Source organism: Camellia sinensis, chromosome 2, assembly GCF_055761805.1.
Source record: "Camellia sinensis isolate YWXY chromosome 2, ASM5576180v1, whole genome shotgun sequence".
Classification (NCBI taxonomy): domain Eukaryota; kingdom Viridiplantae; phylum Streptophyta; class Magnoliopsida; order Ericales; family Theaceae; genus Camellia; species Camellia sinensis.
The window spans coordinates 120,531,307-120,547,756 of NC_138962.1; the positions used below are offsets into that span (position 1 = coordinate 120,531,307).

Consider the following 16,450-nt stretch of genomic DNA (forward strand, 5'->3'; position numbering starts at 1 on the left):
GATTTTGACCGAACCCATGTAGTGAAAGATGGCTCATAATCACGAATACCCTCCATATTACAATAGAATTCTCGAACCCAATCGAGATTCTGACGCCCAGAAAACAATAAAACAAGGTCACCACCTAGAGGGTCGAACAAAGAACGAATGTGGATGGACTCAAATGTATCAGGTTGAACATTCCGTTCTAAATGAACTGTGCGAGTCACAAAAGATTTGTGGAAGGACTTGGATTGTGTGGCCGACTGAAACCTAACAGGGTTATAGGTAGGACGAGAGACGGTGGCCTTTCGGCGTTTCTTCGAGTCATTTTTTTCTTCCTGTTTCATTCTCTCGATCTAGGGTTTGTTTTGTGGCTGCATTGTGGTCGTTTTTTCCTCTCATCCTCCATCCTACCTGCCAATTTGCTCTTTGGTAAGTTTTACCCTCTTTTATTTTCGTTGATTTTTGTTCTATTTGGTTATAGTGGGTGTTGGGTTTTTGATTTTGTGGGTTTTGTGTGTCGTTTGTGATTCTCTCTCTCCCACACTTTTTCCTCGTCCTATTGTCTGTTTTTTTTTGTGTGTTTTCTTTATTGTGTCTGTGGTATTCGGGTTTATCTGTGTTCCTGTTTTCATGTCTTCATGGGCTGTTGAGGTCACTATGCGTGAGTATGGGTCTGGTCTTGAATACATTGCTTTGATTTTCTCATGATTCATACTTATACTTTGCAATTTCTCTCATATTGGGTGTATTAGTTATGAGTTCTTCAATACCATGCTCCTTTTTGTCCATGCTTGATCTTTTGCATTGCACATTGAGGATTTCATGCCCTGTTTTTTTTTTTAATTTGGTTATTGAACTAATGATTTGCTTTGGTTTTGTTTTGGTGTGGTTTGAGTTTTGGGTTTGTTGGTTTGTTGGGTGTTATAGTGTCTTTTTCGGCATGTCTGCTCCTGCTCCTAAACGCCGAAAGGCCACCGTCTCTCGTCCTACCTATAACCCTGTTAGGTTTCAGTCGGCCACACAATCCAAGTCCTTCCACAAATCTTTTGTGACTCGCACAGTTCATTTAGAACGGAATGTTCAACCTGATACATTTGAGTCCATCCACATTCGTTCTTTGTTCGACCCTCTAGGTGGTGACCTTGTTTTATTGTTTTCTGGGCGTCAGAATCTCGATTGGGTTCGAGAATTCTATTGTAATATGGAGGGTATTCGTGATTATGAGCCATCTTTCACTACATGGGTTCGGTCAAAATCCATTTCCGTCACCCCTGTTTTGATTCGCCAACTTCTTAAGATTGAGCAAGTCTTTCCCCAATACTATCATTTCCCTGTTCCTGATCGTCCTACTTGTAACTTTGATGATGTGGCTTTGGAACTGTGTGGTGTTGCCCGTCATTGGCCTAAAGGAGGTTTGATTAAACAGTTTGAACTTCTTCCGGAGTTCAGACTGCTTAATCTGATTGTATGTGCCAATATCATTGTCACCACACACTCATCCGAGGTCAAACAAGACCAAGGATTCATTTTGTCCTGTATTGCCCGTCACCGGTCTATTGATCTCGCCTCCCTTATTATAAAAAAGATGATCGGTGCTCATGGGCATAAAAAGCTTGGCCTTCCCTACGGTTGCTTGATCAACCGAATTTTGTCTGATCTTGGGACCCCTATCCTAGAAGATGATGAGTTTGCCTCTCCTTCTCGCCCTTTTACCAAGAAAACTGTGTCTCAAAGTCGGGCTCATATTAAGGGGGAGTCATCCCGGGTTGGTCCTTCTGCAGGAGTTGCTGCTGGTCTTGCTGAAGAAGCCGAGTTTGATGCCACCGCAGCCGGTGATGGTGATGAGGCTCCTGTTCCCCCTCCGGATCTTCCTGCTCTGTTTCAGCAGTTCGCGGAGGCCATGCTCAGACGCTTGGATTTTTTGGATGCTCGCTTCGATGCCTTTGATGGTCGTCTTGGTCAGATTGAGGAGACTCTCACCCATCTCGCCCGTCTCATTCAGTCTCCACGGCCACCCGATGCTTGATTTCTGATCCCCGGCCAAAAAAGGGGAGTGATGTTGCTTGTGTGTGGAGTTTTTGGTACAGTTGTTCTCTGGTTATCCTTCCTTGGTACAGTTGGATTTATATAGTTTTTGGTTCTATCTTGGATTTCATATTTTGGATATATGTTTATGGATGGATGGATACTGGTTGCTTATGATTGGCTTAATGGTTTATTATTTAAACTGGTTTGCTTATGCTTGGCTTAAAGGTTTATTATTTAATCCAGTTCCACCTGTTTTGTAAGCATAGCCGTCATCTCAGACTCTAAATCAAATTCAGTCTCCGGAGGTTTTGCAGTCTCATGGGCACTCGTGAAAGCCATATTTTCTTTTTGCTTTTTCTTAGAAATTTGGTGGGCTTCATAAGTCTGCAAATTTCCAACCAATTGATCGAGCTTGAGGGTATCAACATTCTGAGCCTCCTCAATGGCTGTCACCTTTGGTTGGAACCTCTCGGGAAGGGACCTCAAAATTTTTCCAACAACTTTTGCTTCCGGGATTTTTTCACCGAGAGTGAAACAGGAATTCACGATATCACTGAGTTTTGCATAAAATTCATCGAACGTCTCATCGTCGCGCATAAAAAGGGTTTCAAAGGCGGACGTGAGACGTTGAAGTTTTGACCTTTTAACAGAGGTAGTACTTTCGTGAATCGTTTCAAGAATATCCCACGCCTCTTTTGCTATTTCACACGTGCAAATTCGACGGAATTCTTCAGGTGTGACAGAGCAGAAGAGGGAGTTGAGAGCTTTGCTGTTCCAACTCGAATTCTGGTAATCGGTTGTGTCCCATTTATCAAGGGGTTTAGGAATATCAATCCCATCAATGGTGATTGTAAGTTCACTCCACCCAAAGATTACGGAGTGCCAAACTTTCTCATCGATGGATTTTAAAAATGCTCTCATACGAGCTTTCCAATAAGAATAGTTTGTACCGTCAAGTAATGGGGGTCTATGAGTCGAGTTACCTTCACGAATAGAATCCATGATACTAATCACACAAAATCACACTCCTATAGTTTTGAAAAAACAAAGAGTGACCCGCTCTGATACCAATTGAAAATCCTACGTGATTTGTGATTAGATCAAGATTAACTTATTCCAAATCCCAAATAATTCAAACACTCAACCTAAAATCATCAAACACTTACGAGAGTGATTTTAGTTTGTTTGTTTTTGAGAATAAACAATAAATCGACACAAACGATTTTTACGTGGAAAAAACCACAATTGAAGAACCTTCAATTGTAATCAAAAACCACGGGCGAACCGCCACTATCAATCCACTACTGAAGAACGAAAAGATTACAAAGATACCATACAAATTACCCAACCCAGTCAATTTGTCTCTGAATCTTCTGTAACTCTTTCACAACGCCTTCGTCACGGAATTGATCCTGAAGTTGATTCCACACCACAACTTCACTTGTTGAATTAACGACTGCGTAGAATCAAACGCCTTTTGGATTCTACGTTTTAATCTTCGGAATCCACCGAAGAGAACTTACTTGAAACTTAAGAAGCAACCTCCTTGATGTATGAATCTCAATGCATAAGTTCAGAACTCTCTCAAGAACATCAAGGAAAACTATGAAAAATCTCCAAAGAAAACTTTAAACACAACCCTAGTGCTTGTAGATCAGATCTAGGAAAAACTCCCTCAAAAAAACATCCTTAACAGCTTTAAATAGGAATCTGGATCCGCGATCTCCGCTCGAGCTCAACACAGCCCGCTCGAGCGGACTGACCAAAAACTGCGTGCGAACAAACTGAGATGCGCTCGAGCGTAGGATAATCCGCTCGAGCGTAAAATCACACCCACCAGTATTTTTTGCTTGCCCTGACAAAATACTGAGACCTGCTAATCTACGCTCGAGCTCACAAGGATCCGCTCGAGCGGACAGAACAAAAACATAAAAAATTATATTTGAATCAACACAATGTTTTGTCTCCGGATTTGACAACATAGGGACCTAACACATGCTATAAAAGTAACAAAATGTGAGTTGAATAAACAATAAAAATAACTGAATTTGAATTAGCAGACATGATTGCTTGTTGGCTTGGGGTGTATGCCCGATCCAGACATTTCAGACACATATCCTAGTGTGTAACATAGTAAACCATTGGAAAACAAGAGACAGGAAACACTGATTGGTTTTCAATCAATTGTTGAGTTGAGAGCATATCTCAGACATCAGTTTCACATTTAACTTTCCACAGAAATAAAGTTCCCCAACTAAAACAAAAGTAAAAAGTTTACCAACAACAAAAATGGAAAGTCAAAATTTCAATTCTTAAGTACCTGATTTTCTTCTCCTTGATGTGCAGCACCTTTTGTTTCTTCCTTTTTAGCACGTTTAGACCTCTCAGTTGGTTTAGCTTGATATTTGGACCGCACATCCGGTGGCAAAAGTTCAAGAGGCACAACCCCTTCAATACCATATTCAGTAAACTGCAAAAAACAATAATAATAATAAATAAATAAATAATATTGGATCAGTTTCTATTTGAAGCATGGTTAACCTGCTGCACAAGATATTGAATATCGATTGTGGTAAAACAAATCATACCCTAGAAAACCCGTCCAAGTCCTGTCGAGCAGAAAATCGGAGTCCTTTCCAGCAATAAACCTGCACGAAAAGTGAATGCATACAGTGACATATACGGATCGAGAATTATGTTTATAATTAACCAGCTTCACTGAAGAAAGACGGATTAATTGTTAGAAGTTATAATTTATCTTTAAAATGCCACAAATTCTTATGTGGTACCATGTTTTAAACAAGGATTTCCCAAATCATGTGCTAGAAAAGCAAGATCATAATAGTCAATGTAATTGACATTGATGCAAATCTGTAGAGGTGTACCAAAAACAATGATACTGTGAGTGGAATTGCAGCGCACACATGGTCAAATGCAAGTTTATCTAAAGTTTTGACCTTCCTCACATGATGAGAGATGCATGAATGATAACGCAGGTGATGTAGAACGAGATAGGGGAAGAGAGGGGGAGAAACACGCAAACGGTCACAGCCTAAAACTCTCAATAATATTATTCCAGAACTTAATTTTACAATGCAAATCATAGAATTTGTAAGCAAAAAGAAACCTAACCAAAATATATATAAAAAAAAAAACCCAAGGAAAATGCTATAGACCCCAAATAATCTACCAAACCTCTCACATAGGTGTGAAGCCCACACAAAACCCACGTGTGTGGGTCCCACACCCATGTGAGAGGTTTAGTAAAAAATTTGGTAGATTATTTGGGATCCCTAACATAACTCAAAACCTAATCAACTAATATCTCTTACTAATTTGTTACAAATTCGTTAATCAAATCTAACTAAATAATGATAATAACCTACTAATTAGATTTATGGGACCAAAAAGTCTTTGGGCCCAAGGGCTTCACCCTAGGCTTCCAAATCCTACAATTGGCCTCCAACCAAACAAGGGTTGCGCTATCAACATGTTATAGTTATGGATTGTAAAGAAACTATCTTTATTTCTCAATTTATCATCTCACACATTTCTTTCGGACTTAGATGTTAAGAAATGTTGGTAGTTTCTCTCAGTTCTGTGTCAAAGGCCTATTCTCCCTTAAAACCCAGCCCACTGTCAAGCCTAATCACTCATTTGACCTTCCAAACCACAACTCAAATGTAAACAGATGTTTCAGCCATTGTTTATACTAAAGAATTCAACATATAATATAAATCAGTAGATGCTCTTGAGAAGCTATCAACATTGCTGTTTCTGTGAATAGGTTATTGTTGTGCTCTTATCTGTGAATAGGAGATGCTCTTGTAACCCAGTACATCCGTCCAACATATAAGGTAGATTCACCAGCCTCAGAGAGAGAGAGAGAGGTATGACAAGCCTTTGCCATGCTTAAAAAATAAAATAAAATAAATAAAAATATAGTAAAGTACAAAAAAAAAAAAAAAAAAAACCCCAAGGCTTTAGTCTCGTAACAAAATAAACCAGGAGTTCAATTTTGTCAATTTAAACCCTATCTAAACCATTTGCCTATCTTCATTCAATAAAACCGATGGAAAAAGAGTATTTTAGTCATTAAACTCAATGTAAATATACATAAAATATCTAAAATACCCTTTTCATTGAGTTCAATGGCTAAAATACCCATTTTCCATCGATTTTACTTAATAGAAATAGGCAAATAGTTTACATTGAAAATAAATAAAAAAAATTTAGGGTTTATATTGATAAAATTAAAAACTCATGGTTTATTTGGTTACAAGGCTCAAACTTTGAGATTTTTTTTTGTAATTTCCCCAAAAAAAAATTCACCCAGGCTTACATTTGCATCCACATATGCTTTACTACACGTTTCCTAGCATTTGCATTTCTCAAAAAACATATACAACATTTCAATTGAATTCCCAAGAAATTAGGTTACCAAAGCAGATCACAGTATTAAAATAAAGCCAATTTACATTGCTGAGGCATCTCCTATGAAATGCAATATTATTTGTAGAACAAGCATAGCAGGCTTATCATTTATATTTAGAGAAAATTCAACATGAAACTAAAAGACGATAAATGAAAAACTAACCCGATTATTTTTGTGATGATATTCTGCTTCTATTCCAGCAGTTAAGTCCATCTGTAAGAATAACTCCAATAAGATAACTAAATTTCCATAGCATGTGTAAAAAGAAAAAGGAAAGGAAACAAAACAAAAGGAAAAGGAAAACAAAAGGAAAACTTATAAGAAACAATGTGTTAGTTTGACTCTATTGGGTGTTTGTAGGTGCTAACATCTTCAGCCAACGGCTTCCAGTATTCTGTGACAGCAGGAGTGCGCACACGTTGAGGATCAGTTAGAGCATTCTGGAGAAGTAACAAATAAGACATGAGGATGGTAGAATGATAATATAGGACAACAAAGTAATGACACGACATGATATCACTCAAACAATAAAAAGAAGAGTATCATAAATAATTAGATATCAACCACACTTTGTTACTTGGAGACAAAAAAAACCAACTAAAAGAGGCTTCTACCATTTTATAAATAAAAAAGGAAAATGTACAAGATACAAGGGGCATACCCCTGGCTAAACACTAAAGATAGAGGCCATCTGGGACAGAGACAGGGCCCATCCAAGGGCAAGCAAACAATGATCCTAGGCCCATGATATCACAATCTCACTAAAGTGTAAAAACAAAAGATGATCTACTATTGTTGATCATTGACAAAAATAGAAATTGGCAGCCTCCGCTCATGTTAAATCTACATATCTGGCTAGGAACCGAACATTCATCATTATCTCCATAACCGATGTGGCATCTCCAAAGTTATTCTAATAAAGTCTGGTGTTCCTTTCCTTCCAAATAACATACACTGAGGCTACACTGAGGCTACAAATAGGCACCAACACAACAATTCACTGTTGTCCATCAATTAGGTCATCCCAATGCCTGTTAGGCCACTCAATATTGTTAGGTTTTTCTGTCCATGTTAAATTATTAATTAATGAAAATGATTTATTTTGGTCTTGGAAGCCTTACGATTGATGGAAAGAATTTAGAAGGCTTCGTATGGAGTTGTGCATGGTTGGCAGTGGTGTTGTGTATATCATACAGTTTACTTATTTCTCATGATTTATGTTCAGTCGGCAAGGGGAGATGAAATGGTATTGTGGCAGATTGGTTGGGAAATGACAGGGTTGGCTAGAGAAAATATTGAAGTACATGAGCTGTTGTTGGCTTTGGCTTTGGCTTTGGCTTTGGGATAAGAGACGAAGTTCTGGGAAGTGTACTTAAAGGCTTTTAGCATCACATATACTACCTTAATATATATTTATATATATTGTGTGATGTGATGGGTATGTGACACACAGTGAGTAATGAGCAAGGGACAAAACAGTGTGTATAACAATGTGTATTGTTGTTGGGTGTGAGCTAGAGAGCAATAAAAGTGAAGGGCTGTGGGAAAAATACAGGGAGTGTCTTTGTCTCACCATTAGAATTTTTCTACAGTTGCTGAATTGTTTTCACTCACCAGCATAGTTGATTTAATCAGGATTCGAATCATGAATCGAAATGGTATTGTACTGAATCGCGAATCGAATCAAATCATGAATCGTAAAGATTTGGTCACCCTTTTTAAATTGCATAGAAAAATATATTTACACACTAAGATATTAAATATATCTAATAAATATGAAATATTTAGACTTAAATCGATGAAAATATTGTTTTAAATGATGATCATGTGGTTTGGGTAAGAAGTTGACATGGGTTCCCATGTTTACCACTTCAACTTTCCCTTTTGGATACTATTTCTTATCAATCATTCTTTACTCAACAACAATGTTTTCTAACTTTTTACAAGGTTAAAAACCAAAATCTTCAAACTTTTCCAAAAATCTCACTTGATGCCTTTAAAAAATTCATTTTGTAAATGCAAATACTTAGATAAAATTGAATGTGTAAGCTTAGGGTATTGTAGAGAGAGAGTTAATTTTTTACCACTAAGGTTTGAGTATTTGAGAGTAAATAGGGAGGGAGAAAGTTAAAAGATGGCATATAGTAATCCTCAAGACCTTAAAAAGATTGTGTGAACAAAAAACAAAGCCAAACATTGATTTTAGCGAATTGAATTGATTCACGATTCAACTAATTCGGTTCACTGATTGACTGATTCACCTACGATTCATAGCTATTTGCAATTCACACACACCATGTTCGGATCGATTGCCCCCCTAAATCGAATTGAATCGAATCGACTCGTACGATTCGAATCGCAAATCGTACGATTCTAATAACAGAGCTCACCAGTAGATATAGACATTTTTTATGAACCATGTAAACTTTTGTGTTCTTCCTTTTCTGTGACTGTTTTAGTTTTATTTTTGCTTCCATTGCTTGGGTTGGTTTATTCCCAACAAACATTGCACTTGTCGCACAGCTAGTTCCAAATGCCACCAATAGCTTATGGAGGATATCTTCCCATTAGCAAGCTAATCATCATGTGTATGAAGCCTTTTCTTAATTGTAGGTCAAAGAATAAAAGCATCACGTGGAACACGTTGAGGATGCCACACCAGCTTGTGCCAAGGAACAACCTGGTTGTCATGGAAAAGGAGATGCCATGAGCTGTCTCCACAACACAACACCACCTCTATAAGCTTGGGGGACATAACAGTGTTCATCTTGGGTTTTAGCTCAATCAACTCAATAGGGTTTATACATGGCCCATGCCAGCAACCCTCGGAGGACACTTTCATCCCTTCCAAGCCCTATATCCTTAATGAGCCTCTCCCCTTTGCTCTCCACAATAGGACCAGTCGGTAGCCAGTAATCAAGTATTGTCCCAATTCCCAACACAATGCTTGATATAGGATCTCACAATGTCTTGCAGCTTCATTAGTTTCTCCATGCCCATGTGTAATTTCCAAGAATTTGTGATTCCTAAACAGAACAGTCCTTCAGCAAATTAGAGTACAACCACTTAACCCAAATAGAGTGTCCCTCATCACAAAGAAATAACCATAAATGTTTAACAGCAGTCTTGTTCCAAATGCCCAGGTCTTTCAACCTAAGGCCCCCTACTTATGTGGGCAGCTCATAGCAGCCCAAGCTAGTTTAGATCCCATGGTCCCTAGGTCTGCTTGTTTCCATAGAAAGGCCTTCAAAAGCTTCTCAATACTTGTAAGCACCTTCTTTCGTAGGATAAACATGGACCAATGCACTTGTATTTTCATCAAAATCCACATAGGTGAAACCCATCAATTCCCAATAAGTCCATGATCATATGACTAGTGATGCATGTGAGACAATAAGTCGCCAAAGATTAGGACTGGTGAAATTGGTTTTTTGTCTCTATTATTTGTTTTTTGTTTTTTGTCTTCTGTTAAATAAACAGTAAATATCCATTAATTGGAATTTCATAGCCATTACTCAAAAAACAGCTATTGGGGACCCATATCTTCTATTGCTATGGTTGGCCATCTTGCACCTAAAGCACCTTTTTTTTTTTCCCCCTTGGCACTGGGGTGTCTGAATCAAAGCTCAACTAATCCCCAAGGGTGCGCAAGCCCTCAGCAAAAAGTTTTCCGCAAGTGCACCACGATTAATTCAAGGATTTTTCCTTAGTCTAATGGCCGCAAGAAATTGTTAGCACCAAAGAAATTTCGATCCCTAAACCTTGGAGGCAGCACACGCCCAAGACCCAAGGCCATGCCACCAGGCCAGCCTTGGGATTTGCACCTAAACCACTTTATTATTTTGTTGAACCCAAACCAAAGTATTTCAAGCTAACTTTCAACTATATGTTGCCTACTCCACCAAGAGAATTTAAGACCGTGTGGCACATGTAATACACTAATACCCCTGATTTTACAAAATTACCCCAAATTTTTTTCAAAATATTAAATGAGTCCTACTTCATATTTTTTGAGAACCTGTCGGCTTTCTCCAAATTTCAATATTTTTCACCATCAATATTGAATATTTTCTTGACATAAAATTTCGAAAAAGAAAAATAAATAAATATAATTGATTGCACAAATGGGGTATGTTAAGTGAGATTTAATATAATTTTGCATAATAAATTAATCTGCATCATAATGGTAATTCTAGCAAATTGTTAGGTTTATTGGCACATTAAATAAACATAATGTGTACAGCAGGAAAACTTGGGGCATTTCAGTAATTTTAACCCCAAGACCCACCATATGTAGGCATTACCCATTTGTTAAACTATAGTTTTAGTTTTTATCATGATTCATACTGGAGAGAGGGAGTAGCTAGTTTTTTGAGGTGGTTCAGTGGTGGCCTCTTAACTATTTTTGTTAGCCTCTCATCCATCACCTTTTCCATTGAGGTAAGTGCTTGTTTCCCTTCTTCCTTCAAAATCGTTTCTCTTTCTTGTTCTTATCTACTGCAATTTTCCTGGTGATTGGGGGCTGGTTGTATGGGTGTGGGTTTTGTATTAGATGTTGAGTTGTGGGCATTGATGGTGGGAGGGTAGACCTTGTCAGTGGAGGTTGTGCAGAGAGAAGACGATGTTCGTGCATGGGATGTATATGCTTGAGTGCATAATGTGCGTGTGAGTAGGTATGCTTGTAAGGGTGCTATGGTGCCTGGGGCTATTGGCTTTGGAAGAAGAGAGATGAAAAGATGGAGACCCGTGAGTGTCATGCATGTTGGTGCATTAGGAAAGAAAGTGGTGGGAATAGATTGGGGGGTTGTGTTGTTGATGTGCTATGGGTGTCTACAATGGGCTGTGTGCATCCGTGAGTGGGAAGTATGGGTGTCTCTTGTGGGCTACGTGCATCCATGAGTGGGAGGTAGGCTAAGGGAGTGTAGGTGACTAGTGTGGGTGGTTAAGGAGTATTACATTGGGGTTGTCGTGTGGCTAGGTTTCATGTGCCATAAGTGAGGGCTGCCATGGGTAGTGTCACAGGGTCAATTTTTCAACTCAAATTTTGCCTATGATGACACTAAGTTTCAGCACACTTAGTCAGCCAATTAAACCAACACTCACGCACTTAAGACAAGTAATATAGAATGCACAACACAGTAGCCATTACAGGTAAACCCAACATTTTTATTACACCAACAATAATACAAAGGATAGCCAATGGCACTCCACTACTTGACCATCTTCAAGTAACCGTGGCATGCCCATAAATAGGCTACAATCAGAATTCCAAAGTCAACCAAGCAACAAGATACAAGGGGAACATGCCACATGGCATGGAAATTGACACCCCCAACTGCCAAAGGGTTAAGATAAATCAGGAGCAAACTAGCAGTTCTAACTATCACCAACTGCCCCTGTAATTCTCCCTTTCTTGTCCCTTGCCAGCATGCCTTAGTCATGCATAACTGCTGCTGTCAGAATTCCTTGGCCTTGCATAACTGCTCATTGCTGCCACAATAATTATGATGCCTTGTATTAAACAAATTCGAATTGCCCATGTGTTGGCCTTGGTCCAACCCATCTGATTGTGACCAACCCCCAAGTGTGTTGCAGCCAGCATTCAAGTCACATTAATACCTTGTATGTGCCATGCTGCCCACACTTTGCCAAGAGTTGAGTGCCGCTGCCGAACGACACAACTCTTTGCCCAACTAGTCAACATCGGCATGCCTCCCTCATGCCTTGGTCTAGGTTTGACATAGGTGCAAGGTGCCACCAAATGTCAAGCCGCTAGCTCCCAAATGTCAAGGTACTAACAGGGAGCCACGGCTGTGTTGGTGGTCAGTGTTGGTGTGACCAGTAGTGTTTTTTGTTTCTGATGTAGGTTGTGCATGGATTAAGGTGCAAATGTGAAGGGCATATTGCAGGTGTGGTGGGCTTGTCATGACAAAAAGATGGGGGTGGTTCTTGCCACTATGTGAGAAAATAAAAGAATGGAGTAAAGGGAGGAGGTCAGTGGGTCTCCTAGATGTGAAGTTATGATTTTGTATATACATAAACAGTGAGTTGAGAGAAGTAGATGGTGTGGAGTTGGGGTGCTCAAGTGAGGTGAGAGGCGTGTTCAGTTCGTACGTACTGGTGATGGTTGCTAGGCAGCCAGCTGTGGGGGTCAACAAAAAAGGAAGGAAGCAAAAAAGGAAGGAAAAAAATAATAATAATAATAATAATAAAAAATAAATAATTTTAAAAAAAATAATAAAAAAATAAAAAGAGGTAGATAAAGAGAATAAAGAAAAATATTCAGATAAAGAATAAAAAAGTAAGAAAATAAGGGGCTATGTTCTGGCAATGATGGACCATAGGTCTTGGGTGTTCAGCGATGGTGAAAGGAGTATGGGTTGGTGTTTGGGTACTTGGGTTTTGGATGTGTTTTGCATGCTTTGGTTTGGGCGTGTCGGTTAGTGGTTCTTGTAGTGTTAGCGTTGGATTAGGTACGACAGCGTACACTAAGTATTTAAAGTTATTTAAGGACACTCTAAAGATTGATTTACAATATGTTATACTATTAAACGTGGTTCAGGTAAATTGCATACTTGGACTCTTGCAAATTGAGATTGTATTCTTTTGGACCTCAAGTGAATGAATTTGCATTCTACATATTTTTGTGAAATTACCCCGTCTCTGAACTATTTTGGAATATATACATATATATATCATTTGACTGCTGGTTTAAAACATAATTATTCATGATTTGAAATCTCGTTTGGCATACGATTATAACTGTTTTGATGTACTCTTTTATTTACATCATTGACAACTGTTTTACATATCTATATGATGAGACTTCATGTGATGACTGTCTATGGAATCATCTGTGGGCAAAGTTCATCGAATATTCTTTTCCGTGAAGTGACTCTAGCCACTAATGGAAAGACCTAGGTGAGGTTGTGGTGATTGTAGTGCTCATGAGCTCAAGGGGAAGTCATGGTGTGTCTAGGTGACCTTAACTGGATTGGCTTAGAAGAGAAAAGACCAGGGTGTCACCCCACATTGACTCCAAGTGCGATGTAGGATCTTACCAGCCAAGGATGCCGCAAGAGATGATTTGGCTCTGGATATTCTTATGATTATGGTTCCAAAGATTGTGTTGATCATGTTAAAACCGTTATGATATCAATTACTGTTATGTTAGGAATTGTGATACTATTTACTCACCATTCAAAGTGATGATACGAGACAAATGTATATACATTGTTTTAAGATAAGAAACACTACCTTGTCAAATTAATTTCATGTGATACCACTGGTTTTAGACTTTTAGTATTGTTAATCGTATGCAATGGTTATTCTTTTTATATCAGCTATTTTAGATTCCCAGCTACTATATTACTATGCATACCTTACCATTCACTGAGTTGCAAGCACACCACTCATATTTACCATTTCAGATTCATTGTTGGTAGGGCTGTACAAAGGTCGGATCGGATCGGTTCTGACAGTCACCAACATCCAAAGTGACACCTTCGGTTTGGCAAACTTTCCATCCGCTACCAACCGAAAACTGCTTCAAAACCGTTCGTTTCGAGTGGTATAAACTTCAGTCGGACCTCAGTCGGTGCTCTGTTATGAAGTTTTATTATCTCAAAGCAAAGGGTGTGAGGGAGAAAAAAGGGTTTCTAGGCAAGGAAGGAAGAAGGATGAGGGTATCAAGACACAAGGAAGAAGCAAAATAGATCTCAACACAACACTATCACCATCAGCAGCACTGCAATCCCAGCGTAGTCGATCTCAAGCCATCACCTCTTCCATGATCCCACGCCGTCGCCATTGTCGCAGAGAGAGGAGAGGTGCAAATAGTGAGGGAGAGAGGAAGGCAAGGGAACTGGTTAGAGAGAGAGAGAGAGAGAGAGTGAAGGGGGTTGGGTAAGAGAGGGAGACGACACGGTTGAGAGAAAAGGAAGATGGAGATGAGAGTGTGGGTTAGAGAGAGGCAAGAGGTTTGAGAGAGAGAGAGAGAGGGAGAGAGAGAGAGAGATGAGATGAGAGAGTGGAAGAAAGAGAAGAAGATAGAAGGTCGAAGGGTAGGGTCAGATTATTAGATATTTGATTGTCTTGGGAAGGGAAAATTTAGAGCGAGAGACCAAAGGGTTTTTTATTAGGGAAGGTTAAGAGGGATTTGAGAGAGAGAGAGAGAGATGAGAAAGTGGGATCGAAGAGAAGATAGAAGATGGAAAGGTTACACTATTACATATCTGTTTGTCTTGGGAAGAAAAAAATTAAAGAGAGAGAGAGAGAGAGAGACAAAAGGTAGGATCAAATTTATTGGGAAGATATGTCTTGAGAAGTGATGAGTCAATTGATGCAACTACAATTAAAGATGCATGTACAGAACTAACAGACTATACATACATAACTAAGTCAGTAGGTTTGGGTTATACGAATTCATTTTTATTTAAACTGATGTTCGACTGAAATACCAAGGAAATTTTAGAAAGTGAACCGCAGCCGACCAAATAAATGGTTGAAACCACTCGTACTATAGTCAGGTCGGGCGGGTTGACTCGGGTTTTCGGGTGAATCAGATTGATGAACACCCCTAGTTGTCGGGATGCTAGAAGAGGAATCTGGTACATTGGGGATTGTCTGTTTCATGACCCCCGTAGCATGTTTATCGTCACTATTGATTCTGAGACTTTGTCCTTTCTGTTTGCATTTGGGTCCTTATTATTTGACATTGAATAGTTGTCCATTTCACACGCTTTATTATTCCTGGTTGTATGTGTTGTTTGTGCCATCTATTATGACTTTGTTACCTTTTGGAGTTTGGTTTCAGATTTATTAGAATTGTATTTCTTTATGGTGTAAGATTATTTGGTTTGGTTGATAGGCTTTCATGCCCCGTGGGCTAAGGCTCCCTGGTTCACAACTATTTGCGTCCCTAATTGTGGTCATACAGCATAACTACGCATAACTGCACCATTTCATTAATTCTACTCTCATTATTTGCGTCCCTATTTGCGTCCCTAACTGCTCAAAAGTGTTTTGAGCAAACTTTTGACTGTAAGTTGCTTACTCCACAAAACGAAGTTAAAACCACGTGATGTAATTACACATGACTACCCCAATTCCTTAATTCTAGTCTCACTACACCTTAACCCTTCGCCACCAATCTTTCAGCCAATCATCTAGCATACAAAAACTCACTTGAGACATGGCATTTTACAGCTCTTTTAGCATCATAGTCATGCCATAATTTCCCTCAATTATCTTACCAGCAACCTAACCCTAGCTACTCATTTTGTTAATCCACCTATGTTTCTTAGTTTGTAACTAATATCAAGCCATATACTTGAATGTCCCGAAGTTCATGCCTTGCGGGCCGGTGACCTTTTCTCTATGGTCCCACCCCCCTTCAGTTTAACCAAAGCACCCTGCCAATAGATTGTTCCCCTGAGACGTCACAATGTCCACACATTAAGCCTGCCACTTTGTTTCACAATTTAGCACACACCTCTCATTTCCCATACGTAATGTTTCAATTCTCATCCAAAAGGCATCAAAAGAAAAAACTACATTTTAAGGACTAAGTAGAGAATTGCATAGCAAAAGAATGCATACACAACAATTCAAGACTCGAGACTAACTCATTTGAATGGCTCAAGCACCCTTGTGACTGACACCTCCCTCAAGCTTCAAGATCTCAAGAAGCCCAATTTAGCCCTTAGATGTCTAGGAAAATACAAATTTTGGGTGATCTGATTTGGTAGTTTCCTTTCATTTGCACAATTATGTCAATTATTTTCATGTCTCATCGTATTATTATTTTTTCATACCGCATAATAGCCCCTTCAACCACTGTTGTAAGCCCAGTGGCTAGCACTTGTTTTCCTCACTAGGAGGTCACGACTTCAACTCCCTCATTCCCCTCCAATGTACCATAAAAAAAAATGAGAGCCCCTTCAAAATTCCTCCATTCTCTTCCTTCCCAAACAAGGGAGCAACAATGAGAGTAAGCTTGGA

The 16,450-nt window shown here is 39.1% G+C and overlaps 1 protein-coding gene across 2 annotated transcripts in view; it reads right to left on the reverse strand.

The window, feature by feature from the left end:
- THO1 (nuclear matrix protein-like protein) overlaps positions 1–16,450 on the reverse strand; it is a 66,307-nt gene that overhangs the window by 3,665 nt on the left and 46,192 nt on the right. For both annotated transcript variants that reach the window (XM_082915495.1, XM_082915496.1), the window contains exons 17-20: positions 6,817–6,888; positions 6,611–6,661; positions 4,602–4,661; positions 4,334–4,483 (exon numbers count right to left, since the gene is read on the reverse strand). In XM_082915495.1, the coding sequence (XP_082771621.1) occupies positions 4,334–4,483; positions 4,602–4,661; positions 6,611–6,661; positions 6,817–6,888 (333 nt within the window). The remainder of the gene's footprint in view (positions 1–4,333; positions 4,484–4,601; positions 4,662–6,610; positions 6,662–6,816; positions 6,889–16,450) is intronic.